The sequence below is a fragment of the Meles meles genome, chromosome 13 (genome assembly GCF_922984935.1).
Source record: "Meles meles chromosome 13, mMelMel3.1 paternal haplotype, whole genome shotgun sequence".
Classification (NCBI taxonomy): Eukaryota; Metazoa; Chordata; class Mammalia; order Carnivora; family Mustelidae; genus Meles; species Meles meles.
This window is the reverse complement of record NC_060078.1, coordinates 57,157,127-57,183,155: the sequence shown is the minus strand read 5'-3', so window position 1 is coordinate 57,183,155 and position 26,029 is coordinate 57,157,127. Positions and strand designations below refer to the sequence as shown.

The 26,029-nt window shown below is 42.7% G+C and overlaps 1 protein-coding gene across 2 annotated transcripts in view; it reads right to left on the bottom strand.

Moving 5' to 3' along the window:
• Nucleotides 1–25,779, bottom strand: part of PI4K2A (phosphatidylinositol 4-kinase type 2 alpha) — a 30,078-nt gene extending 4,299 nt beyond the window's left edge. The window contains exons 1-9 of one of the 2 annotated variants that reach the window (XM_046027590.1): nt 25,259–25,779; nt 17,919–18,119; nt 13,156–13,287; nt 12,645–12,798; nt 6,554–6,615; nt 4,986–5,085; nt 4,152–4,285; nt 3,586–3,645; nt 952–1,451 (exon numbers count right to left, since the gene is read on the bottom strand). In XM_046027590.1, the coding sequence (XP_045883546.1) occupies nt 1,437–1,451; nt 3,586–3,645; nt 4,152–4,285; nt 4,986–5,085; nt 6,554–6,615; nt 12,645–12,798; nt 13,156–13,287; nt 17,919–18,119; nt 25,259–25,693 (1,293 nt within the window). In that variant the 5' untranslated portion in view covers nt 25,694–25,779 and the 3' untranslated portion in view covers nt 952–1,436. Of the gene's footprint in view, nt 1–951; nt 1,452–3,585; nt 3,646–4,151; nt 4,286–4,985; nt 5,086–6,553; nt 6,616–12,644; nt 12,799–13,155; nt 13,288–17,918; nt 18,120–25,258 lie in introns of those variants that run through there. The other variant, XM_046027588.1, reaches the window with a different exon arrangement.
• Nucleotides 25,780–26,029: the final 250 nt, after the last annotated feature.

Sequence of the window (26,029 nt, the reverse complement as noted above, 5' to 3'; positions counted from 1 at the left end):
TGCACCCCCAAATCACACAGACAAATAGCCCTCAAGCCACAAATATCCTTGGTCTACAAATGCTGCCCATAAAGAGGCAGAGATACACCTGAAACAGAAGGAGGAGGTCTGAAGTGGAACCTACCAGTAATTATTATTTTTTTAAATATTTTATTTATTTATTTGACAGAGATCACAAGTTGGCAGAGAGGCAGGCAGAGAGAGAGGAGGAAGCAGGCTCCCTGCTGAGCAGAGAGCCGGACGCGGGGCTGGATCCCAGGACCCTGAGATCATGACCTCAGCCGAAGGCAGAGGCTTTAATCTACTGAGCCCCCCGGGCGCCCTCAGTAAATTATTTGTTTACTTAATTGTTTTGGTATCTATTAGAATCCTCCACTGCTTCAAAACCCTTGAACACAAAACTCAGGGTAGAGAATGAAAAGGAGGTTCAAATGGAATTGGAGTGAACTGTGCAGGAGACTACCCAACTTAAGAGACAGGATGTTAAACCTGTCCTGGCTGGTTCTTCCTGTGCTTCCTTTCATTCTTTGGGTTACAAGCTGCCTCTCATGCATGCTCAAGTAGCAGGGGTAAAATGTCAAATTATTTACAACTTACTTTCTAAAGATTTGGCCAAAAAAAATATATCAATCAGGGGCACCTGGGTGGCTCAGTGGGTTAAAGCCTCTGCCTTCGGCTCAGGATGTGATCCCAGGGTGGATGGTGGGATGGAGCGCCCCGCATTGGGCTCTCTGCTCCGCAGGGAGCCTACTTCCTCCTCTCTCTCTGCCTGCCCCTGCCTACTTGTGATCTCTGTCAAATAAAATAAATAAAATCTTAAAAAAATATATATAGATATAGATATATATAGATATATAGATATAGATATATCTCAATCTACCTAGGAAGAGACAAGTTACACAGGTATATTAAAGAGAGAAATTACAGGGATATATAGAGATGGATATTACTCCGATAGATAATCGGCAGATAAACGAGCAAGTAGATACAGAGGTAAAGCAAGCGTGGTTGACTAAGTGTAACAACTGGTGAATCCAGGGAAAGAGTCTACTCTTTACTGAAGCTTTGAAATCTTTCAAATTAAAAAGCTGATGAAAGACTGATAGCAGGCATAGAATGCTAAAGGATAAACATGGTCTATGAATATGCCATTTAAAGAGGCTTTACCTCAGACTCGGCACTCTTTCTAAAACCTAACATCTTTATCGTGAGTAACAACTTCTGTCACCCAACTCTGTCTCTCTGGGAGTTCAGACTCTTCCCCTCTGGCTCAGGGCCCTCATACAGGCACTCCGTGGTTAGGCTCGGATAGGTAAAGGGTTGTGACCTCCTTTCCCTGTGGCAGGTCAGGCGTCTGGAAGGCAAAGGCTTGTTCTGCCTCGGCGTGTGACTGGTAAGCTGAAAAGGAGCTGGATGCTCATGAAGCTTCTGGTGTTTCAGAGGCAGGCACTCTAGGTTAAGAGACCAAAAGGCCCTCAGAGGACATTAAGGGCATAAAACGGAGAGAAAGATAAAATTACACTCTCCCACCCCGCTTTTGTCACTCTAGATAACATCCTTAACTGGATATAAGAGAGGAGGGGTACTATGGTTTTGGCAAGGGAATAAGATGCAAAGGGATTAGGGAAGATAGTACAACAGGGACAGAAGCACAGCCTGCATAAACTTGAGAAGAAGTTCATTCCTTTATGCTGAGTTCCACAATATCACAGTACATCATGTGGTTTTGTTTTTTTTTTTTAAGATTTTATTTATTTATTTATTTGAGAGAGAATGAGTGAGAGAGAGCATGAGGAGAAGGTCAGAGGGAGAAGCAGGCTCCCCAAGGAGCTGGGAGCCTGATGCGGGACTCGATCCTGGAAGTCCGGGATCATGACCTGAGCCAAAGGCGGTCGCTCAACCGACTGAGCCACCCAGGCGCCCCATCATGTGGTTTTTAAGGTTTCCAAAAATCCTGCCAGCTTAACCGGGCCCTTATATGACTTGAGAAATGTAGGAAGGCCACGTTACTGGTATGCAGTCAGCTGTAACAACCGCAGCTCTTATTTATTTATTTATTTATTTATTTATTTATTTAAGATTTTATTTATTTATTTGACAGACAGAGATTACAAGTAGGCAGAGAGGCAGGCAGAGAGAGAGAGGAGGAAGCAGGCTCCCCGCTGAGCAGAGAGCCCGATGCGGGGCTCGATCCCAGGACCCTGGGATCATGACCTGAGCTGAAGGCAGAGGCTTTAACCCACTGAGCCACCCAGGCGCCCCCAACCGCAGCTCTTAAAACCTTTGTACGTCCCATTTCCAAGGAAACACGGACTCAGTAAGCCCAAGAGTTTCTCTCACCAGAACCCTTTACCAAAACGGAAGGAAGAGGTAAATGCCTAATTACAACTAGAAAGACCTTCCTATCCTTTAAGGATGTGAAAGCTGCTTTTTCTATACACCAAATCATAAAACAGCTAATGCACATTGAGAACTTCAATTCATCACGCACTACTCCAAATAATTTATTTCATAATAACCCTATGATGTAGGTGCTATTATTAACCCCAGGTCACAAATGGAGAAGTTAAAGGAAGGAGAGATTAAGAAACTTCTCCAAGACCTCACAGCCAATAAATGACAGAACCAGAATCCAAACACAGGCACCAAAATCAGTGCATGCCCCTTAACCACTAGGCCATCCTAGATCTCTTTAAAGTGGTAAGAATGTCAGTGCCCTACGAGTTTTAAAACAATTTTTCAGGCATAGTCTTTACTATATTTTGGAAGATCAACAGTGCCCAAGGAGTTTCCTTAGCTCTCCTGGAAGGGGAAGTGGAGAGAAAAGAAATAATATGACTTGTAGTGGTGCCTGGGTGGCTCAGTCATTAAGCATCTGCCTTCAGCTCAGATCATGATCCCAGGGTCCTGGGACTGAGCCCTGCAACAGGCTCCGGGTTCAGTGGGAAGCTGGCTTCTCCCTGTCCCACTACCCCTGCTTGTGTTTCCTCTCTTGCTGTGTCTCTCTGTCAAGTAAATAAAATCTCCAAAAAAAGAATATGACTTGTAACCATGATAACAAAAATTATAACCACAGCCAATATATGAGTACTAACCATGTGCTAGGTAATTGTCTTTACTAAACACTTGATATGCATTACCTTATGTAATCCGCTGCCCAATTCTGCAAGGTGTTATTACTGTCACATTTTATAAACAAGGCAGCAGAGGCTCTTAACCAAGGACACAGAGCTTGTAAGTAGTGAACAAGTCTGACTTCAGAGGCTAGCTCTTAACCACCAAGGCATATGGCCTGCCTTGAGCAACTTGAGGACAGAGGCCACTGGGTAAATTTACCAATGAACCACCTAGCAACTGGCACAGAGCTGAGCACATAGTGCCTCACCAAGCACTGGATACCATGGAAAAGGTGGGAGATTTGCAAGAGCTCCCTTTCCTCTCCCACGTGCTAAGACAGAGTCATAAGTAAGTAAGGCATAGATTCCAAGGGTGTAAAACACAAGCTTTACACATTTACTCAACATGAGCACATGACCCTCCCAGAGAGATCCCAGGGATGACACCAGGAGGAAGTCCTAGGCTTACCTGTCCCCGCATGACAGCAATCTGCTTATGGAACTGGCCCCTGTCGAAACCAGGATCTTTCTGCAAAAGGGCAGAGATAGAGTCTGCATGAATCCCTCAGAAGAACCCATTTTCTTCCCCTAAACAGAAACTTTCTAATAAAGAAAACTTACATGGAGCTTATGAGGCTTAGTGAAATTAACTACCACCCCAAGAATTCTGTTTCACAGACGGGGAAAGAGAACAAGTAAATATCTTGTCCTGAGTCTCATTATTATCTGACTCTACAGAACTCCAGGCTCTAGTGCTCCATTTGCCAAGCAGAGCTCTGCAGACACGGTGCAGCCCATGACACGCAGGATAAACCCACGGTGACTCACCACAGCTGTCACAATTTTTTTTTTTTCCAAATCGCCCCAAACCAGGTCTTACTCTCCACATGCTAGAATCTTGCTTGCTCTTCACTGGCTACCAGAGGTCAGAAGAGTGTTAGCCATTCTCTCTTGGCTTGTATCAGGAGCCATTAGAAAAGCCATTAGAAATTCCTTCTTCCATATAATTATAAGGTTGAGGCTCCCAGGGCTAACCTTGAAGAGTTCATACAGGTCCTCCTCCAAGTCCTTGACGAAGTTAGGGTCCGATATCTTTGGAAGAATCAGATCTTTGATCTCCTGAGAGAACGGGACTTTTGCCTGGGGCAACCAGGCCCAGTAAAAGGGATCTGAAAAAAAGAAAAACACAAAGCAAAGCTGTCCATCTATGTCCTCCACCTATCAGAGCACTGCAGAAGGCAGAATGCCTCTCTTACATGATATACCACAGGAAAGAGAATTACAAGGGATGTTAATCTTAAAGGCTGTAGAGTAAGTAGAGGAATTAGGATTCAAAGCCAGGACTGCAGAATCCCAGAGGTGGGCTCTTTCCCAGACCTTACATGACCTTCCCATGACTTGCCACTGAAGACATTCAGATTCTCCTTCTGAGAAGACAGACTGTACTGCAAAGGGGCTAATGACTTCCTACTTGTATCTCTCTCTCTTTCCAAGAGTTTCTCCGTTATTAACAGTACAGAGGCTGACTTCCAGGATGTCAACAAGGGAGACAGAACACTGACAATAGCTTATATTTAGAAACACAAATGGGATAAATAAGATAGTCCTCAGAAAGAACGAGAAAAAAAACACAGATGAGAAAACTCAACTGTGCGCTTTTAATAGGAATAATGTAAGGTAAAAATGACAATAATACTTTGTATTTTGCAGTACTTGCCATGTGTCAGCTACTGTGCTAAATGCATGTGCTGCATTATTCCATCAATTCTTAAAACAATCCTGTCATAGAAGTGTTATTATCTTCACTGCATAGATGAGAAACTAAGACTGAGCAGGAAAAGAGACAGACCACAGTGGTCTTAGACTTACATGCCCTCCAGGAATCAGGATGCTTCAGGGGGAAAGCCAGCCCATTGTCTATGGCAGCCACCTTGATAACAGGCTCCTTTACCACCACCCAGTCTGTGTCCTAAAAAGCAAGGAAAGACCAAATACTTAGGGTCCCAGCTACCTCAAGCCCTTTATAGTAGTAGCAGAGCACCCCACCTCAACCCTCACAGGCACCAATCCTTGGTCAACTTCTGACTAGTTTCCACAATTCGTGGTCTTAGGACATTTATGGCACCTCTGATTTGGTCTATTCAAGGGTCTCAGAGTCCCTTATCTTAGGAAAGGTGCATTTCCCCAGGAGCTGCCACAGCCCTTGGTAAGAAGGAAACTGACAATAACAAAGATAACTCTGTGCCTTTCCTCCTAGTGAAAGGCAGTGAGAGTCCCGAGACTATGAAAAGAAAAAGGAAAAAGCAAATTATCAGCCAGCCAGGGTCCTTTTGTGTAGACCCTGACCAGATGCTACTTCACTGGTGACCACATTTTCCTGTGACACAACAGAACCATGGAAGATAACAGCTGGCCGCTCTTGCACAAGAGTCTCTTGCCATTTCAGTGATAAGGGAAAAGGACAAGGCTGATTGCAGAAGGGCAGTCTACCCATGAGAGCCCATCAGACACTCTCGTGACTGTCTGTTTGGCTCCCTACTTCAGGTTCACAGGTGCCATCACAGAAACAGGATATGTGGGTTGAGGATACCTGCATCAGAATCCTCTAGGATATCTTATTAAAAGTATGGAATCCTGGGTTTTACCCAAGACCTAGTGGGGAAAGGCCCAAAGAGTTTGTACTATTTATAGTCCACTCTTCAGGTGATTCTGATGTACTAAATATGAGAACCACTATTAGAGAAGGAAGTAAAAACACTATGAGAATGTGTTAACCAACCTTATTGTGGTAAACATTTTGCAAAATATACATGCATTAAATCACCATGTTGCACATCCTAAATCTGCACAATGTTATATATCAATTCTATTTAAATAAAGCTGGACAAAAAAACAATTATTATAAGGAATAAAAGTCAACCTTACTCTCCTATTCTAGGTAGCATTCCTACTAATTCTTTAAACTGTGCAGACTGAGCAGGAATAGAAAAGCATGGTAGAGGATGAAAGCAATGAGAAAGTAAGGAAAGTTGCAGGAAGCAGTTTTTTCTAAACTGATGTTCTGTGGAATTGTCTATTATGAGAAAAGTATTCTAAAAAGGTTTAGAAATTACTGGCCAAACAAAATTAAATAGGTTCATTTAATGGACTACTTCTCAGACCATTACTATGCTCCTATGCAATGTGAATCTCCAAGAAAGGCATAAACTATTTAACATGTTCCAAATATATTTGAACCCTTCTTCATTCTGTATCTATGAACATCATTCAATAAGATACCACTTAAAAAACAGATGGAGGGAAAACTTTATAAAATATTAACCCATCAATTTTAAATACATGTGCTATCTTGATTCTTCTGAATCTATGTGACTTAATCTCTGATTGTTATGTATTTCTGTACTATGCATACACACTACCATAGATCAACCTCTTACCCGAGAGCTAGAACTATCCATTGGACAGTCATATTTAATCAGCCAGTTGTCATTGCCTCGATCTGTGAACAGAAATATGAAGTTAGAAAAAACTGGGGTGACTTTCACATTCAGTCATGATGGACTACATATTTTGGGCACTTAGTCCAATTATTCTACTGAGAAAACTATAAAAAACTGATAAAGTTTTGGGGCACCTGGGTGGCTCAGTGGGTTAAGCCTCTGCCTTCAGCTGAGGTCATGATCTCAGGGTCCTGGGATCGAGCCCCGCATTGGGGTCTCTGCTTAGCCGGGAGCCTGCTTCCCTCTCTCTCTCTGCCTGCCTCTCTGCCTACTTGTGACCTCTCTCTCTGTCAAATAAATAAATAAAATATTTTAAAAACAAAAACTGATAAAGTTTTTTTTAAGATTTTATTTATTTATTTGACAGAGAGAGAGACACAGTAAGAGAAGGAACACAAGCAGAGGGAGTGGAAGAGAGAGAAGCAGGCTTCCCGCGAACAGAGAGCCCAATGCGGGGCTCAGATCCCAGGACCCCGGGATCATGACCTGAGCCGAAGGCAGACGCTTAACAACTGAGCCACCCAGGTGCTCTAAAATATTTTTAAATCTCTTGAAGGTACTGGAGACTTTAACAAGACCATTAAGAGTTAAAGTGTTGAGACCTGGGAGAGAAAGGCAATTCAGACAGGAAGTCCATTATTTGTGGCTTCTTTTCTCTTAAAGCACCTGCTGAGAAAGAGGATGAGAGGTGCAGCAGTGTTCTAACAGCCTTGTGGAGCTGGGAAGACAAAATCCTAGTTCAGTGACTGATAAGAGGAGGAGACCATGGTAAATAACCTATGCTTTGGGTTGAAACCTGACCCACTACACCTTGGAACTAAGCAGAGTTTCCCTTCAATACCTGGAATTAAAGTGACTCTGGATTGCTGGTACCCCTAGCTGCTTGCCACATGCAAACAACTTCTACACAGGACTTATATCAGCATCCTAGGCTTCCAAATAATTCTACCATTTTTGATATATAACATCTGACAATCAAAAATAACCAGGCATATAAAGAGATATAGTGACACAACTAGAAACAAGAACACAGAAAATTTTAAAAAACCTATAGGGATTCCATACAATGAAGACCTAGACTCTAAAATATTCAAGATAAAATCCTTGATATGTTTAAGAAAATAAAAAGCAAGATTAAGAATAGTAGCAGAAAACAAGAATCCATAAAAAAGAATCAAGCAGAAATTCAACAACTGAAAAATTTAGTTACCAAGTTGAGAAATCTGACAGATGAACTTAACAGTAGATTTTGCCAAAGACAGAAGTAATAATCTGAAAGGTCACAAAAAAAGAGCAGAACAAAGCACCCAGGAATAAAAGTGTTTCTAACAACATGTGATTGGATTCTTTTCTGAGAATGGAGTAAAAGATGGGCAGAAGTAATCATTTAAAGAGAGAACAGGGGCACCTGGGTGGCTCAGTGTTAGGTTAAGCCTCTCTGCCTTCAGCTCAGGTCATGATCTCAGGGTCCTGGGATCAAGCCCCACATCGGGCTCTCTGCTCCGTAGGGAGCCTGCTTCCTCCTCTCTCTCTGCCTGCCTCTCTGCCTAGTTGTGATTTCTCTCTGTCAAATAAATAAAATATATAAAAATAAAATAAAATAAAGAGAGAACAGGGGCGCATGGCTGGCTCAGTCAGAAGGGCAGGCGACTCTGGATCTTGGGGCCATGAGCTCAAGCCCCATGCTGGGTATAGAGGTGCATGTTAAGTGTTTTTAAACTTAAAAATAAATAAATAAAATAAAGAGAGAATAGCTGAGAATCTTCCAAAAGTGACAAAGGGTATCGAACTACTGATTCAAGGGAAACTGTGAATCCCTAACAGGATAAATACAAAGCAAACTACACCAAGCATATTACAGTAAAAATTCTGAAAACCAACTACAGGGAAAATCTCAAAGTAGCTGCAGAAAAAGAGATTACCTTCAAAGAAACCACAATAATACAGGAACAACTAACTTCACAGAAATCATGGGAACAAGAAGACAATGGAATGGATTTATTTAACTAAATTGCCAGTTCCGAATTCTACACCCAGCATACATAGCCTTCAAAAATGAAGGTGAAATAAAGACATTTTCAGACAAACAAAACTAAAATTCATCATCAGCAGACTAGTATTAAACTTTTAAGTCAGGGTTGGAGCACCTGGGTGGCTCGGTGGATTAAAGCCTCTGCCTTCGGCTCAGGTCATGGTCCCAGGGTCCTGGGATCGAGCCCCGCATCAGGCTTTCTGCTCAGTGGGGAGCCTGCTTCCCTCTCTCTCTCTGCCTGTCTCTCTGCCTGCTTGTGCTGTCAAATAAGTAAATAAAATCTTAAAAAAAAAAACTTTAAGTCAGGACACTTGGGTGGCTCAGTTGATTGAATACCTGACTTTGACTCAGGTCATGATCCCAGGATCCTTGGATCTGGCCCTGCCTCAGACTCCCCACTCAGTAAGAAGTCTGCTAAACTCTCCTTCTACCTCTTCCCCTGCTTGTGCTCTCTTTCTCTTAAATAAATAAATAAAATCTTAATAAAATATGTATATATGTTCTTTAAGTCAAAGGAAAATTATCCCCAACAGAAGCTTGGACATATAGGAAAATTTAAAGAGCAATAAAATGAGTAAATATATTAGTATATCTAGATAAATAATAGCTTTGTTGTGGTATGATAGTGTTGTTGTTTTTTTTTAAGTTATCTTGTAGAGACACACACTGAAATAATTATGAATAAAATTAGATCTGTAATTTGCTTTAAAATAATAAAAGAAGAGGGTGCCTGGGTGGCGCAGTTGCTAAGCATCTGCTTTCGGCTCAGGTCATGACCCTAGGACCCTGGGATCAAGTCCCACCTCGGGCTGCCTGCTCAGGGGGAGGCCTGTTTCTCCCTCTCTCATTCCTCTGCTTGTGTTCCCTCTCTTGCTGTCTGTCAAATAAATAAAAATATTTAAAAAGATAAATAATAATAAGATAAGTAAACAGAAGTGTGAATGGGATAGGATTAGTCATGGACTGATAGTTGTTAAGGCTGGAATGACCAGTGCCTACAGGTTTCATATATGCTCAAACGTCTCCATAATTATTATTAATAACAGTAATAATGATAATATCACCTTATGGTTTTACAAAAAAGTGGTTTAACATATGTACAAACATACAGACACATATACATACATACATGCATATATAATTAAAATGTATGATGCTAATAGTACAAAAAAGCCTTGAGATGAAGCTAAGGGTTTCTACCAATTAGATTTTGGGAAATCAAAGATTCACATGGTAATCTTTAGACTAACTATCAAGAGAAAAGACAAAGCATCTAAACTCCTGAGCTAAAAGAGGGGAGAAATGAAATATTTACAAAATAATTTAAGACATAATAAATAAATAAATAAAAATTAAGGTATTTATTTATTTAGAGAGCATGTGTGAGCAGGGGGAGGGGGAGAGGGAGAGGAAGAAAGAATCTCAAGCTGACTCTGCTGAGGATGGAGTCTGATGTGGGGCTCATTCTCAAGACCTTGAGATCATGACCTGAGATGAAATCGAGAGCTAGATGCTTAACCAGATGAGCCACCCAGGTGCTCCTAATTATGAAATAATTTAAAAGAAAACAAGAAAGAAAAGAGATCATAGGAAGAAGGGGAGGGGAAAAAAGTCAAGAACACAAAATAGAAAGGAAATAATAAGATCGTGGATGAAAATCCAAATATATCTGTATGTACATTATAGATAAATAAACTAAATGCCCTAAAACTAAACTACAACAGTTGTCTCACTGGATGAATAGAACTGATAACCATTTAGCTATTTAGTTCAATAAAAAAAGAAGACTGAAATTGCTAAAATCAGAAATGAAAGTAGGTCATTACTACCAATTATATCAAAATTTTAAAAAAAGGATTATAAGCGGGGCGCCTGGGTGGCTCAGTGGGTTAAAGCATCTGCCTTCCGCTAGGTCATGATCCCAGGGTCCTGGGATCAAGCCTCACATCAGGCTCTCCTCTCAGCGGGGAGCCTGCTTCCCTGCCTCTCTGCCTCTCTGCCTACTTGTGATCTCTCTCTGTCAAATAAATAAATAAAATCTTTAAAACAAACAAACAAAATAGTGTGGTACTGGCATAAAGACAGACACAGACAAATGAAATACCATACAGACATAAACCTTTGCATATATGATCCAATGGTTTTCGACAAGGGTGACAAGAACCTTCAATGATTAAAAGATAGTCTTTCAACAGATGGTGCTGGGAAAACTGGATATCCACATACAGAAAATGAGGCTGGGCCCTTACCTCACACCATATACAAAAATTGACTCAAAATGGATCCATGACCTAATTCTAACACCAAAAATTATAAAACTCTTAAGATAAAAACATAGGGGGGCACTGGGTGGCTCAGTGAGTTAAAGCCTCTGCCTTTAGCTCAGGTCATGATTCCAGGGTCCCGGGATCGAGCCCTGCATCAGGCTCTCTGCTCAGCATGGAGCCTGCTTCCTCCTCTCTCTGCCTGCCTCTCTGCCTACTTGTGATCTCTGTCTGTCAAATAAATAAATAAAATCTTAAAAAAAAAAAGATAAAAACATAGGGCAAAAGCTTCATGGCATTAGATTTGGCAATAATTTTTTACATATGACACCAAAGTCACAGAGATAAATTAAAAAAATAGACAAACTGGACTTCATGAAATTTTAAAATTACATCAAAAGATACTATAAACAAAATAAAAAGGCACCCAACAATACAGGAGGAAATATTTGCAGATCATGTATTTGATAAGGAATTAATATCCAGAGTATATAAAGAACTCCTACAACTCAACAATAAAACAACCTGATTCAAAGATGGGAAAGAAGTTGAACAGACATTTCTCCAAAGATATGCAAATGGACAAAAAGTACATGAAGGGATGTTCACAACATCATCATTATTAGGGAAATGCAAAATTACAATGAGAGACCACAGTATACCTATCAGGTTGGCTACAAATGAAAAACAAAACAAAACCCAGAAAACAGCAAGTGGTAATGAAAAGGTAGAGAAACTGGAACCCCTGTGCGCCACTGGTGGGAATGTAAAACGGTGCAGCCGTTGTGGAAAGCAGGATGGCAGTTCCTCAAAAAATTAAACATAGGTCAACCATATTTCACTTTATTTATTTTTTTTTAAAAGATTTTATTTATTTGACAGGAGAGAGATCACAAGTAGGCAGAGAGGCAGGCAGAGAGAGAGGAGGAAGCAGGCTCCCTGCGGAGCAGAGAGCTCGATGTGGGGCTCAATCCCAGGACCCTGAGACCATGACCTGAGCCGAAGGCAGCAGCTTGATCCACTGAGCCACCCAGGCGCCCCAACCATATTTCACTTTAAAAAATTAAACAGAACAACCATTTTCTCCAGCAATTCCACTTCTGGGTATATACTTAAAAGAAATGAAAGTAGTGGTTCAAAGATATTTGTACACCCATGTCAAGCAGCATTGGTCACAAAAGCTAAAACATGGAAGCAACCCAACTGTCCACTGATGGATGGATTAGCAAAATACAGTATATACATACAATGTATACCCAGCCTTAAAAAGGAAAGAATTCTGATATATGCTGCAATATGAATGAAGCTTAGGGGCATATGCTAAGTAAAATAAGCCAGTCACAAAATGACAAATACCATATGAGTGCATGGATATGAGGTACTTAAAGATAAAACTGTCCTGGGATAGGTCTTGCTACTATGAGTGACTAGGGATCAAGAACAAAAGTACTCCTGATGTTGCTTGGGGAAAGCCAATGTGTCTTCCATCTGGGACAGGGAAAGAGGCTAAGATAAAACATTAGTAACTGCTGGCTCCAGGGCTCACCACCTCTGGTAACCACACATGATGTGCCTGAACAAAGCTTGTCTTGGGAAAGTATTTTCAAGGCCCTTCTGACTTAGGAAAGCATCATCCGAGAAGGCACTCTGGTGTGGAGCTCGGCAAGTCCCCAGGGCTCCGCGCACCTCCCAGTGGTCCAGCACGGGCCCCAGGCTGCCCAGCGCTGCTCACCAGTGTTGCGGATGATATAGTCCAGCACCACCAGCCGCTCGAACTGCAGCAGTAGCTGCCGGTTAGTGTTCTCCGGGAGAGGTTCTGCTTCGAAACGCCGGAGCCAGTAGTCTGCATCTTTGTAGCCTTCAACAAAGAGCTGGAATGAACCAACCTGCAGCCAAAGAGGAGGAATAAAGGTATCTCCCCACTGTTCAAGTCCAGAGAGCCCACGAGTAAGCCAGGTGGCACATAATGCCCTGTGGCGTTTAGATCAGAAAAAGGTCATGGGAGTCCCCATACAAATTCAAGAAGCCCATCTAAATGGGCTGGAGGAGTAAAGTGAGAAAGTGAGGGGCTCTGTTCTCTGGAGAATTATTCTCCAAACCTTAGGCCCTCAGAAGTGAGGGAGACAGGAGCCTCAGACATATTCATGTCTATAGGCAAGTCTCTAGGTGCCTTGTTTCACCACTGGGATAGTCACACCACACACATCATCACCTTGCCTAAGCCACATAGGTGCTGGGTATACCTTCGGCGGTAGCCCGATGCGATTAAACCGCTGCCCAACTTTTGGCACTTTCTCCAGCGCAAGCCGCTTGCCCCTGGATTTCACTCGGTCAATGGCACTATAGTTGAAGGTATCGCTGGCCAGGTACACTACCTAGAGTGGAAAGAGAACGGATACCAAGGTTACAGTTGAGTATGAGGAACCATACCACTACCGCACGGACTAGCTGGATACTCACCAACACTGTACCTCTTCCAGTGGATGCATAAAGAATGCACTCCTCGGCCTTCCTAATATGAATAGTTCAGGCCAATGCAATGTCGACAAAGCGATGTATGTCTATCAGTTCCAGGGCTGGTCCCTAAAATCTCCCATCATCCTTAGTTCACACTCCCCAATCTGTGTAGCTGGAAATGAAGGGCTCTGAGATGGCAAAACCACCTCATGGAAAGATCTTACATTTTTTGTCACTACATAGAGGGAGTGACAAGAGATCAGGGAGAGCTGCCTGACTGGCACGAATCTAGGATGTGAGCAAGATCAATTAAACCACCGAGATTCAGGAGTTGTTAACAGCAGCTAGCATGAGTTCCCGTGACTAATAAAGCCATCTCCTAGGTTGGGAGAAGAGGACCCAATGCCTATTTTCTCTCCAGATAAAAACAAACTGCAATTTACTCTATACCCTTTTATTTCTTTTGAATTCTGCACTATGTGCAATTTGTTCACATTTTAAAAAATATTTCATTTATTTATTTGACAGAGAGAGAGAAGACAGAGAGAGCAGGAACACAAGCAGGGGGAGTGTAAGATGGTGAAGCAGGCTTCCCGCTGAGCAGGCAGCCTGACTCGGGTCTTGATCCCAAGACCCTGGAATCATGACCCGAGCCAAAGACAGACACTTAATGACCAAGCCACCCAGATGCCCCAATTTATTCACATTTTAAAAATAAACATTAAACATTAAAAGATAAACATTAAAATGGGTTTTTTTTTAAAATGGGTTTAATCTTTACTAAATTGCTATATATATTCACTGAATATGCTATATATATATATACTGAATTGCTATATATATAGCTATATATATAAAATATATATTGTCTGCATAGATTATAGATATGCATATAGCAATATATATCATATATAATATATATATAGTCTGTATAGATTATATATAGGTATATAGCAACATACATACAGATTTTATATATATAAATAATCTATGCAGACTCTATCTGGAATATTACACAAGAAACTAGTACTGGAAGCTGCCTCTGAGGAAGGAAATGGAGTGGCTGGAAGGCAGAGGTGGGAGAGAGGCTGAACTGCTCTTCTCCGTTTACCCTATTGTGCCTTCTGATCTCCACACCAGATGCATGCATTGCCTACTCAAAAGAACATTTTTTTTAAAGATTAATTTTTTTGAGAGAGAGAGTGAGCATGAGCAGGTTAGAGGGGCAGAAGGAGAGGGAGAAGCAGAAGTGGAAACAGGCCCCCAGCTCCCCGCCCAGGACCCCAGGATCACGACCTGAGCCAAAGGCAGATAGCTTTTGGGTGGCTCAGTTGTTAAGCATTAGCCTTTGGCTCAAGTCATGATCCCAGGGTCCTGGAATCAAGTCCTGATTCGGGCTCCCTGCTTGGAGGGAAGCCTGCTTCTCCCTCTCCCACTCCCCCTGCTGGTGTTTTCTCTCTCGCGCGGTGTCTCTCTCTGTCAAATAAATAAATAAAATCTTTTTTTTAATATGTTTTTATATATTTGACAGAGAGAAATCACAACTAGGCAGAGAGGCAGGCAGAGAGAGAGGAGGAAGCAGGCTCCCTCCGGAGCAGAGAGCCCGACATGGGGCTCGATCCCAGGACCCTGGGATCATGACCTGAGCCGAAGGCAGAGGCTTCAACCCACTGAGCCACCCAGGCACCCCTCTAACCTCTCTCTTAAGACTAAAGAGATCTGGGGAAAAAGAGAACATCTTACTTTATGCATATTGGCATCCTCAGTATCTAACATAGTGCCTGGCACATGCTCATTAAATATTTATTAAGTGAATGCATGAATAGTTACAAGCTTCTTTCAGAGACAGCAACAAGTGAGTCTCAGCATATAAATAACTAAAATCAGATTTAAAAGAAAATTCTTTTTTAAGCCTTGCAAAGTTCATTACAAAGAATGAATTATTATTGTGCCTATGACTCAGAAAGGGGGAGAGAATCATTCCCTCCCTCCTCTCTGTTCATCTGTCCAACCAAAGTTAACACAAGTGTCTACAATGGATGTGCTAGGTATAGTAGGTTGGCACTCTGTGCCCAGGAAACACATGCATAGGAATTAAGGAGAAAAAAGGCTTTCCTAAGACTATCTTGCCAGTTTCCACAGTGAAAACCTTCAGTCTCTCAAGCAATAAACCACCCATTCCCCCCTACCCAGATTTATTTTCAATCACTCTCTGTAACTACCCACTTTTTTCTCTATGACTGATGAACTATCATACCCCGAAACCTCATAGGAACAGAGAGCAGAAACAAGCTATGGAGTGAGACCTGGAGCCTTACTATTTGAAGCTTCATCATAACATGAGCCCTGTTCCCGCAGTGACAGCTGGCTCTCATCAACTGTATAGACTCCTGTCACAAAGGTGGGGAGGTTGGGAGGGGAGAGACTTCCTCTCACCATTCTCCAGCCGCTATAGGTTAAATTTGCAAGGTTCTGTCTCATCTCAGTCTCATGGAAGATGACTATTTTGTTGTTGCTTTAATGCAAAAGATCCTCAAGCCACATTAAGATTCTCTAACAGGGAAAGAGGAAGACCAGAGATGGGAAAGAACAGGATCCTGGCAGGTGACATTCTGTTATGATAAGAATGGTCATAAAAGTACCACAGGCTAAGACATATGGAGCATTTACATTGTGCAAAGGCACCAGGCAACGTGTTTTACATGGATTATCCTGTGTAATCTTAATAGCCGCCCCATAAAGTAGGAACTATTTATAACCCTATTTTTATAGTGAGGAACTGAGCAGGCAAAGTGTGTGAGACTGTCTTAAGTGATTTGCCAAGGGTCACCCAATAAAAAGCGGCAGAGCCATAATTTGGACTCCAGCCTTCATTCCTAGGCACTACACTCCAGAAGCATAGGCAGGACAGGCACAGGGTCCTATGTGGACTGCTACTTACCTAGTATAGAAAGGCAATTACAGCGATGAGCACTAGTATTTAAAAGAATGTTTAGAGCCTTGGAAGGGCCAAGTAGGAGGAATTCAGGTTAGGCAGGAGATCTTTGGAGCATTAATTATCATGCAAGACGTTCAAGTGAGCTATTTAACTCTGTGTACAGACAGAACAAAAGCATAAGGGGAAGAATGAGCTGCATAAGGCCAGATGTCAGTGGGAGCTATAAGCAAACACTCTCCCAATAGATCTGAGTTGGGGGATCTCTAGGATTGTCCCTCATGGTTTGATATTCACTCAGTCATTCAGCTGGCACTTCCGGAATAATTACTATAAAAACAGTACTCTGCTTGGGGCGCCTGGGTAGTTCAGTCGGTTTAATGTCCCACTCTTGATTTTGGCTCAAGTCATGATCTCAGGATTGTGGGATTGCACTGAGCATGGAACCTGCCTGAGATTCTCTCTCTCTCTCTCTCTCTCTGCTTCCCAAACCCACCCCACCCTCTGTCTCATGTGCATACTCTTTCTCTCAAAACAAAGAAACAAACAAAAAACCACAGTACTTTGCTAGGTGTTGAGAATAAAAGGAAATTTCAAGAAATGGTCCCTGACTTCTACGAACTTACAAACCAGCTGGCTTTGGGGCACCTGGGTGGCTCAGTGGGTTAAAGCCTCTGCTTTCGGCTCGGGTCATGATCCCAGGGTCCTGGGATCGAGCCCCGCATGGGCTCTCTGCTCAGCAGGGAGCCTGCTTCCACCTCTCTCTATCTGCCTGCCTCTCTGCCTACTTGTGATCTCTGCCTGTCAAATAAATAAATAAAATCTCTAAAAAAAAATCCACAAAAAACCAGCTGGCTTATTGTTTGGAGTTTGGCAGTAAAAGAGCAGACAATTAAACAACCAAAACAATCACGATTTCTTCTAAAATACCCTGGGAAAACAGAAAAAAGAGGTTTGAAGGGAAGCTCCTGTCTGCTGACCCATCTCTTTGGCCAGAGTCTATCATACATATAAGGTGTGTGTAAATTCATTCGAAGTGTGGATTTACCTGGATCTGGGACCCCAATTTTGTTATGTTCAGGTAAGTACCAGTCTCCCATAGCATAAAGACTGATGAGAATTCCAGGTCAGTTCTCTATACATATCCAAGCCAGACCTTTACTTTAACCCTCAGTCCACCCTAGACTCCTTCCTGCCAGACTTTACTTTAGTGACTAAGCTAACATCAGTTAGTCCGTTTTAGAACATATCTAAATCAAGGAATAGCTTGGAAATCTAAGACAATGAGCTACAAAAGTAGCCAGATTTCTAACCAGCTTGCAGTTTACCTGGGACTGAAAGACCTGGAAAACCCATAAATGTGCACCAGAGGGTCAGTGAATTTCCTGAAATTGTATGCAAAACTTTTATGTGTATCCTTCTCAGGATAGCTTCCATCAGATGATCAAATCATGAGCCTAAACCTACCACCTTCCCTCCAAAAAGGCTGAGAGCCCTAGATTCAGGGCATACATAGTCCTCCTTGGACCTAATAGCTCGGTTAACATGTAGCAGGACTTAGGCCCAGGAAAACTCTGGATAGGGACCAAGGCTCCCTGGAGACAGGTCACTGACCTTTGTACGGGGTACAATGTTAAGTTCCAGTTTTTGGTCCACCAGACTGGCCCCTGCCTCTGAGAGATAGCCCTGGTTGAGGACAAGGCAGTCACGGCCAAAGCAGCAGGGACAGCATAGCTTCTGCAGCCACTTGGTCCACTTAGGATTAAGGTGCCCATATGGCTCTTCATTCTTGGGTTTGAAGACAGCAATGATCTTCTACAGAGAGAAAAGAAAAATAGGATGTTAAAGGCAAATTAATTAAAGTGGGTCACAGACCAGGTCAGCAGGACTCTAGAAAGAAACGAGAAGGCATAGGAAGACAATCCTTAAAGACAGACACTGGCTTCTCCCCAGCTTGTAAGGGGAAGACACGGCTCATGTGTGCAGCTAACAGTCCCACTGCCAGAAAGGGCTGTCGCCAAAGAAGATGCCATGCCTAGTATACATGGTAAAACAGACTTTAACACCATCAAACCCCAACTTCCAAGGTGAAATCATACAAACTTGTTCTACAACAATTAGGTAAAGGCTCAAAAAAGTATCAACTGAAAGGAAATTAGTAAGGTATTATGGAATGAGGTTAACTCCCTCAGTGCTTGATTTCCTCTATCAGCCTTACTATCCCACTCCCTGGGTGTTAACAAAATCTTAAAAATATAAAGTTTAGGAATGACAAACTAAGAAAGCAACGGAAGGGAAAACTCACAGCAGGAAAAAGAATCTGTCACCTGATTAGAATCGGGTTCTTTTAAGTAACTCTGATAGGCAAGAAATTAGGACATGAGAGGCCACAAAGACTAAAATCCATCTTCTCTTGCAGGTGAGACCTTAACCCTCAGAGGTCCTTAGAAATTCGGATGCTGCTGCAATCCTGAAACAATGGGCCTCCCTTCTGGAGTCATCCTCCCCAGGCCAGGCAGCCCTCCATGGTTATTTCACATTTGCCTCATTCCCTCTAGTCCCCAAACTGGTACTGTCAAAGGAAGAAAAGCAAATATGCTATCCAAGTGATTCATCTTTGTATCATATGACTCTCCCTCTCTCTCACCCCACAGCCAACTCAAGCTAGTCTGGGTCATAAGACATTTTCCTGTGGGTGTCACTTCCTGACAGGCAGGTCACAGCAGAAAACATACGCCCATCTGCCTGCATTAAGTATGTGCTCATATTAGGAATTGGCTAGATGCATGTCTCCAAAAAATAATTGGTCCTTCTTGAGGCTAGTTCAAGAAGTCTTACAAGAACATGAGCAGACAAGAAAAATACAGAACTCTCCTCCCTCCAAAGGAATTAATTTATTCTTAAACACAAACAACCTTACTGATTCACTGGGAAAAGTCAAGTGCATAAATTCAAAACCTAGGTCTTCAGAATTACCTTTTTATCCAAAATGTCTAGCAAAAGGCCCAAGTTAGCAATCTTTCTGTCTCTGCCCCAGGAACCCTGCGCTCCAAATCACACAACAGCAGTAACAAGGGTTCCTGTCACTCAGAGAATGACCGATGAGTCCATGATAATGCTCTAGAACTAGACAATAAAACCACGGACAGCTTGAGGCCCATGCCACAACTCGAGTCGGTTCAACTGCGGTACAATGTGGAGTTCGGCAGGCCGGTTCCCAGCGGGAGGAAGACCAAGACAACTCTATTATCGAGGCTGAAAGATACTAGAACTGAGGCTTAAATACCTCCATTAAAGAAAGCAGAACCTGAAGGCCAAGATCACAGCCAAAGCCTCATTTACAGACTCACCTCTCAAACTTTGCCATTTCCTTCTGACAGAATTGGAAAGCATCCTGAGGACTGTGAAAGCATTAGTGATCATCACTACCTCAATATCACACAGGGTTCATTAAATAATAATGCCTGGACTGGACAAATGGAGGGACAGTAGAGTGAGAAGGCTGGAGGAACAGAAAGATATTAGGCAGACAGCGAGACAAGTGCCCTTCGGGACTAAGCATGGCCTTCAGTTCAATTCAGTTCTGCTAACATGCTCAGTACATCATTTGTGTTAAGACAGTACGTGAGCACCGCAGGTTTGCTAGATGATACAAGACACAGCCTCAGGCCTAATTTCCAAAGCTAATATGAACTTCACATTTTCAGCTGTGTTCCTGAATACTTAAGAATATTCTAGAACCAGTCGAATCAGAAAAGCACCCACCATTATTTGGTTGAGAAAGAAAATGTCTACTGCCTGATTTTTCTCACTCTCCTCTCTACTATCTTTCAATTCCTTTCTTACATTTAGTTTGGAGTAAGCTTCTGTTTGATGCCGATGTTTTTTGAACACCTTTCCTTACCACCCACTGACTAACCCTCCTTTAACGAAGGGGCTGAGGTACAGGGAGCTTAAGCAGCAGCAGCAATGGAGCTGGGGATCCAAAGAGAACTGCACAGGAATCAAGAGGCCACTTACTCACTGGCAGGGGTCAGAACCCACAACCAAATCCTGGGACCAGAAAGACAAAGGGTTTCTCTATCTAGCAGCCCCAAGGAGGAGGGCATTATGCAAGGCTAAAATTTAAGATAGTTCAAGCACATCAGTCATATTGTACAGTGAAATACCCAGAAATAACTTCTAATAAAAGTTTTTTTTTTTTAATTTGGTAAACATGAAGCTGATGATTCTCTAACATTTTGGTCTTAAGATTCCTTTAAACTCTTAATTATTAAAGATCTACAAAACTTTTGTTTATGTGGGTAAAACCTACATCTGCTGTATTACAAATTAAAACTGAAATGTTAAGACTGTTAATTCACTTAATAAAAATAAACCTAATATATGTTAATATAGATGTTATGTTTTTATGAAAAATAACCATTTTCGGGGAGGGTATGTGCTGTGAAGTGTGTAAACCTGACGATTCACAGACCTGTACCCTGGTATGTATATATGTATACACATATACAATGTATAATAATACATTATATGTTTATTAAAAAATAAAAAATATATTAAAAATTATTAAAAAAGAAAAATAACCATTTTCAAAAACAATTTTTAATGAAAAGGCAGGCACTGTTTTCTAATTTTGCAAATCTCTCTAGTGTCTGGCTTAATAAAAGGCAACTGTATTTTCACATCTTCTTTAATATTCAATCTGTTTCAATATCAAAAATCAAGTAGCCTCTGGAAATCTCTACTACACACTCATAAGGAAGTGAGAATGAAAATGGCAGGCAGTCTTAAAACGGCTAGAAAAATAATTTTGACTGTGCACCCCTAAAAGGATTCCTACAGGTCCTTCGGCCTCACTCTGAGAACTCCTATATTCTGTATTAGCAGTTGGATAGAAATAGGACTCCTATTTAGGCAAAGAAGCCTTACTTACATGTTAACTCTTAGAAAAGAGAGGGATGGTTTACTCCAAATATATTAGACCCTGAAAGAAGATGGGATCCAAATAAAATGCAACAGGAGAGATTTAGCCTGTATTTATTTTCCTATCCACTGTCAATAACCCAACCTGTCTCACCCATTACAACTGGTGGCCTAGGACAGGTCCCTAAAATAGGCGGTAATGATGTTTAAAAACCTCAGGAACTACATCTAAATATGACATACAAACTTGACTACCTCTTAACATTTTAGTAAAAAAAAAAAAAAAAAAAAAAGTTATTCTTGGGGTGCCTGGGTGACTCAGTCAGTTAAGAATCTACCTTCAGCTCAGGTCATGATCTCAGGGTCCCGGTAATTGAGCCCCAAGTCCAACTCTCTGCTCCGTGGGGAGTATGCATTTCCCTTTCCCTCTGTGCTTGCACACGTTCTCTCACTCTCTCTCTCTCAAATAAATTAATAAGAATTAAGAGAATTATTCTCTTTGTGACCTTCATTCTTTATTGGGCTATCAGTGTTGCTCCCAACCATGTTTAAGGACATCAGAATTTCTTTGGAGGGCACAGGTAGTTGAAAGAGGTACACTCAGTATTACATACTAACATAATTTTATATTGGAAAAATGAAAAAAAAAACCTGTACAATTTTCATGACAAGCTCTTGATGGATAAGTATTTTTAAAAGACTGCAAATTACTGATACAAAGTCCTAGTTCCTAAAACATATGAGCAGTATCTGTAAAATTATGAAGCAAATACCAATTAGCATTATCTATTAAATTACTCTTCTCAGCATTCATAAAATCATCATCTCGAAATTATACTACTTTTGTTTTATTCAATGCCATGTATCCAAGAAAGCCTAATCCAGAGGTCAGTGGGCATTAACCTAACAAAAACCAAAACACCCTGAGCTCCTGCTAAGCACCAGGAACTATGCCAAGGGGCTTTCATGTGTGATAGCGCATTTAATCTTCTTAATCAATTAATGAATCACATGCTATTCTATGATTCTTGGCAATATGAACGTATAGTATTACTAGCCTCACAAAACAGAAAATGCTCAAAAAATAATTTTCATAGGTGACTGAGCATAAGACCAGAAAGCACAAGAATGCAAGTGAGGAGGGTAATATGAGCACTCTCTACCATGCCTTCTGATCTAGCATTTTCTATCTTACTTGTCTCTAGGTCCCCACTTGCTTGCCCTGAGGGAGAAACCATCCTAAATTGGAAAATGAAATCAGGGCTATTATCTTCAAGAAACTTCCATCCTCTTTAGCTCCAAAAGCAGCTCTGGCAGAATCTGCTGGTTCCCCCAATCTCTGTTCCCTCTTCTTCCTTGGACATGGGACTCCACATTTTTAGTGAGGCAAAATAAAGACTACAGTTGCCAACCACTACTGCCGTTAAGTTCTGGACAACAGAATATAAAAACAGTCTGGTGAAACTTCTAGGAAATATCTTCAAGGAAGAGGGCATACTCTCCCTCTCCTTTCCTTCATCCAACTGGCTGAAAAACAGACAAGATGTCTGCAGTCTGAGCAGCCATCTTGGATCATGAAGTGGAACCCACATGCTAGGGATGGCTCATCAGCTGGATGGAAGGATGCACATTGTTCATATTGTCATGCCAGCCCTAGGCAGCCTAGAGAGTTCATCTATGAGAGTTAAATGTACCGTTATTCGAGTCATTATTAAATTTTCTGCCAAATATAATCTTAACCAATATGGGAGATGAAAAGAGGAAGCAGAAATTCAGATGACTAACTTTAAGGTGGCACTGCATAGTGCTTAGGAGCATGAATTCTGGATCCAGTTGGCCTGGGTCTGAATCCTGCCTCCCACTTACTAGCTGTTAAGACCCTAAGCATATTAGTTACACTGTGTGCCCTGATGTCATCATTGTAATCATCTGTGGGGATAATAACAGTACCTACCTCCAAGGGTATTGCTCTAAGTGCTAAGTTAGTTATTATTTGTAAAGCACTTAAAACATTACATAGCATATAGCAAGTGCTATCTATGTATTTATTAAATAATAAATTATTTTATTAAATAAATAAATAAATTTTTATTAAATTAAAAAAATAGACAAACACATTTGGAGCAGGGCCAAAGATGACACAACCAACCATAGGGGGTCTGTGGTTCACTGAAACTCACCACAGCATTTAGGAAGTGGTCCTCTGCTCTGAACCACATTTTCTTCAATGTGAGCAAGATGGTTGTATCAGTAAGTTTTGTCAGGGCATATGTGTTTTGATTTCCTCTCTAAGAAAGGGCAGTGGCCAGGAAATTTTAGACCCTGGGGTCCTACAAATCACCAAGAAACATACCCCTAGTCTGTCATTCTCTGTAGCCTATGCACAGAGGTGGTAGTGCTTTACCTGCCAGGTGGAAGTGACAGATCTTATTACTCCCACCTGCCAGAGCACCAGATCACTTCTCAGCTGACCTGACACACTTCCAACAAAGCTGTAATAGTGTCATGAAAGAAAAAATAAAAACCTTCCTCCTGTTCCTATACCTATCAAAGATAATTAGCCCCTTCTTACATCAGCCAACAAGATTAAAAAAAAGGAAAATAAAATAAAAAATAAAAAACACTTACATAAAAAACAAAAGTATATTGCTAACATTTAGGCCTCAGGATACCCACTCTCCTTTTCTTTTAGCAGTAATGGTTCCCCTTTGAGCTTTCAATTTAACGCACTGCTCCCTTACTTGACGGACTTGGAAAGACCTCTTATTCTCAAAGTTTTCCCCAACTTCCCCAATTCAGTTTATGTTAACTGCATTGATGGCAGAATTGCTTTCTGGTTCTTGATAATTCAGGGAAAACATCTGGGAAAATGACCGGACCATTCAATGAACCCAACCAAGGGCTACAAGTCAGAGTCCATCCTGGCCACTCAGCACTCCTACAAGAACAGCACACCACCCATCTAAAGAGTTCACACGGGAGAGACGCAGTGAAAATTTGCGGATTTGACAACCATTATTTTAATAAGTATAACAATAGCATATTTTTCCAATAAACCATTCCGGCCCATCTGAGAACTCTGACAGGAAAAACATGTTTTTACCCACTGATATTCCAATGATACCTCTGGTTTGATATAAATGCCTTAAATTCTTCTGCAGCTATCAAAAGAATAAAGTCACCTCTCAGCTGCCCTGGTCACCCCATGTCCCTTCCCAACCCATCTCATCCCCATCCCCCTTTATACACATGCAAGGGACAAAATAAAGGTCAGCAAACACTTTGCCTTAGCTAAAAAGCAAACCGCTGATAGTCCCGGGAGAGAAATAAAAGTAAAATGTAGCAGGCAGTCCTGTGTTTCTAAAATTCCGCATTCTTTACTGAAGAACGATAAAAAAGAATTTGAACAATTTCCCAGAAGTGAGCAATAACGAGGACAGATGAAACTGGTTTAAGTCCACCCACTCCATCACTGACGTCTGCCAGTAAGAGCCCTGGGACGGTGGTAGATCCCCACAACACAGAAGGCTGGAACTGAACCCTCAGATCCCTTGATGGATCACCCGTCCTCCAGTGAACAGCGACAACGCTGGTTCGGTCCAAAAAGAGAAAATGGGCCCAAAGCTCAAATCTGTAGGACAATGGCCGAATAGCAGTCTCCGTAGTTTAAAGCTAAGGAACCTACTAGAAGGCAGCATCTCCCCGCGCGTCTCTGTCGACAGGCCGATTGCCCCACCACACCGCCAGGCCCCTCGCCTGTATCTGGTCAATTTCCTCTTTTCATTCTCCGCTCACTCCTCCCCCACCAAATAGGTTCTGATTTATTTCTTCAGTCCGCAGAGCTTCTCCATCTCCAGTCCTCAGGGGCATTCCAAAATCTTGCCAAGGGGCTCTGCACTGTGAAGTTTCTCCCTTTCGCAGCCTTTCAACCCCCCTTCTCCCTCTCGCGGTGCGAAGCTGCTAACTCCCCGGGACAGGCCCACCCTCCCCGAAGGCGGCGGCGGCGGCGGCCCCCACCCCGCTCTCACCCCCTGAGGGTCCTTGACGAAGTAGCTTCCGCTGGAGCCCTGGTAGATGCGCTCGGGGAAGATGCAGCGTTCGATGGCCAGCTCGGCCTGCCGCACTACCGCCTCGAACTCGGGGTCCTCCGGGAACTCGTTCCGCTCGCGGTGGGCCTGCGCGGCGTGGGCCGCCGCCGCCGCCTGGGCGGCCAGGGCTTGGGCCTGCGCCGCCACGGTTTGGGTCTGGCCTTGGGCCGCCGCGCCCCGAGCCCGGTCCAGCAGCGGCTGCCGCTCGCGGTCGTGGCCTGGCGAGCCCGGCGGAGAGGGGACCGGGACTGCAGCCGCTGCCACTCGGACCGCGCCCCCCGGCACCTGCGGAAAGTGAGCTCCCGAGCCGGATGGGAAGGTGTATTCCGGGGGTTGGGCCCGCTCGGGGGACACCAGTGGGCTCGTTTCGTCCATCCCTCAGGCCGCCGGCTCCGAGTCCCGGTGCGCTCCACACAGCTGAGCTCCCGGCCGGGACCAATCCGCGAAACCCCCAACCCATGCCTGGCCAACCAGGTCGCGGCGCCTCGTTGGCCCCGCCCTTACCTAGCCTGTTTACTTGGCGACGAGTAGGCACGACCCCTCGCGCGCGAATGGTAGCCAATCAGAACCAGCGTCTACGTAATCGCGCCCTCCGCATTTTTCGCCCGTCACCGTCTGTGGAGATTGCGCATGCTCCAGGAGCCAAACCCGGGTCAGACACGCCCCCTGCTCTTACAGCCCAGCCCCTCCCCTAGCTTCAATTGCTGACCT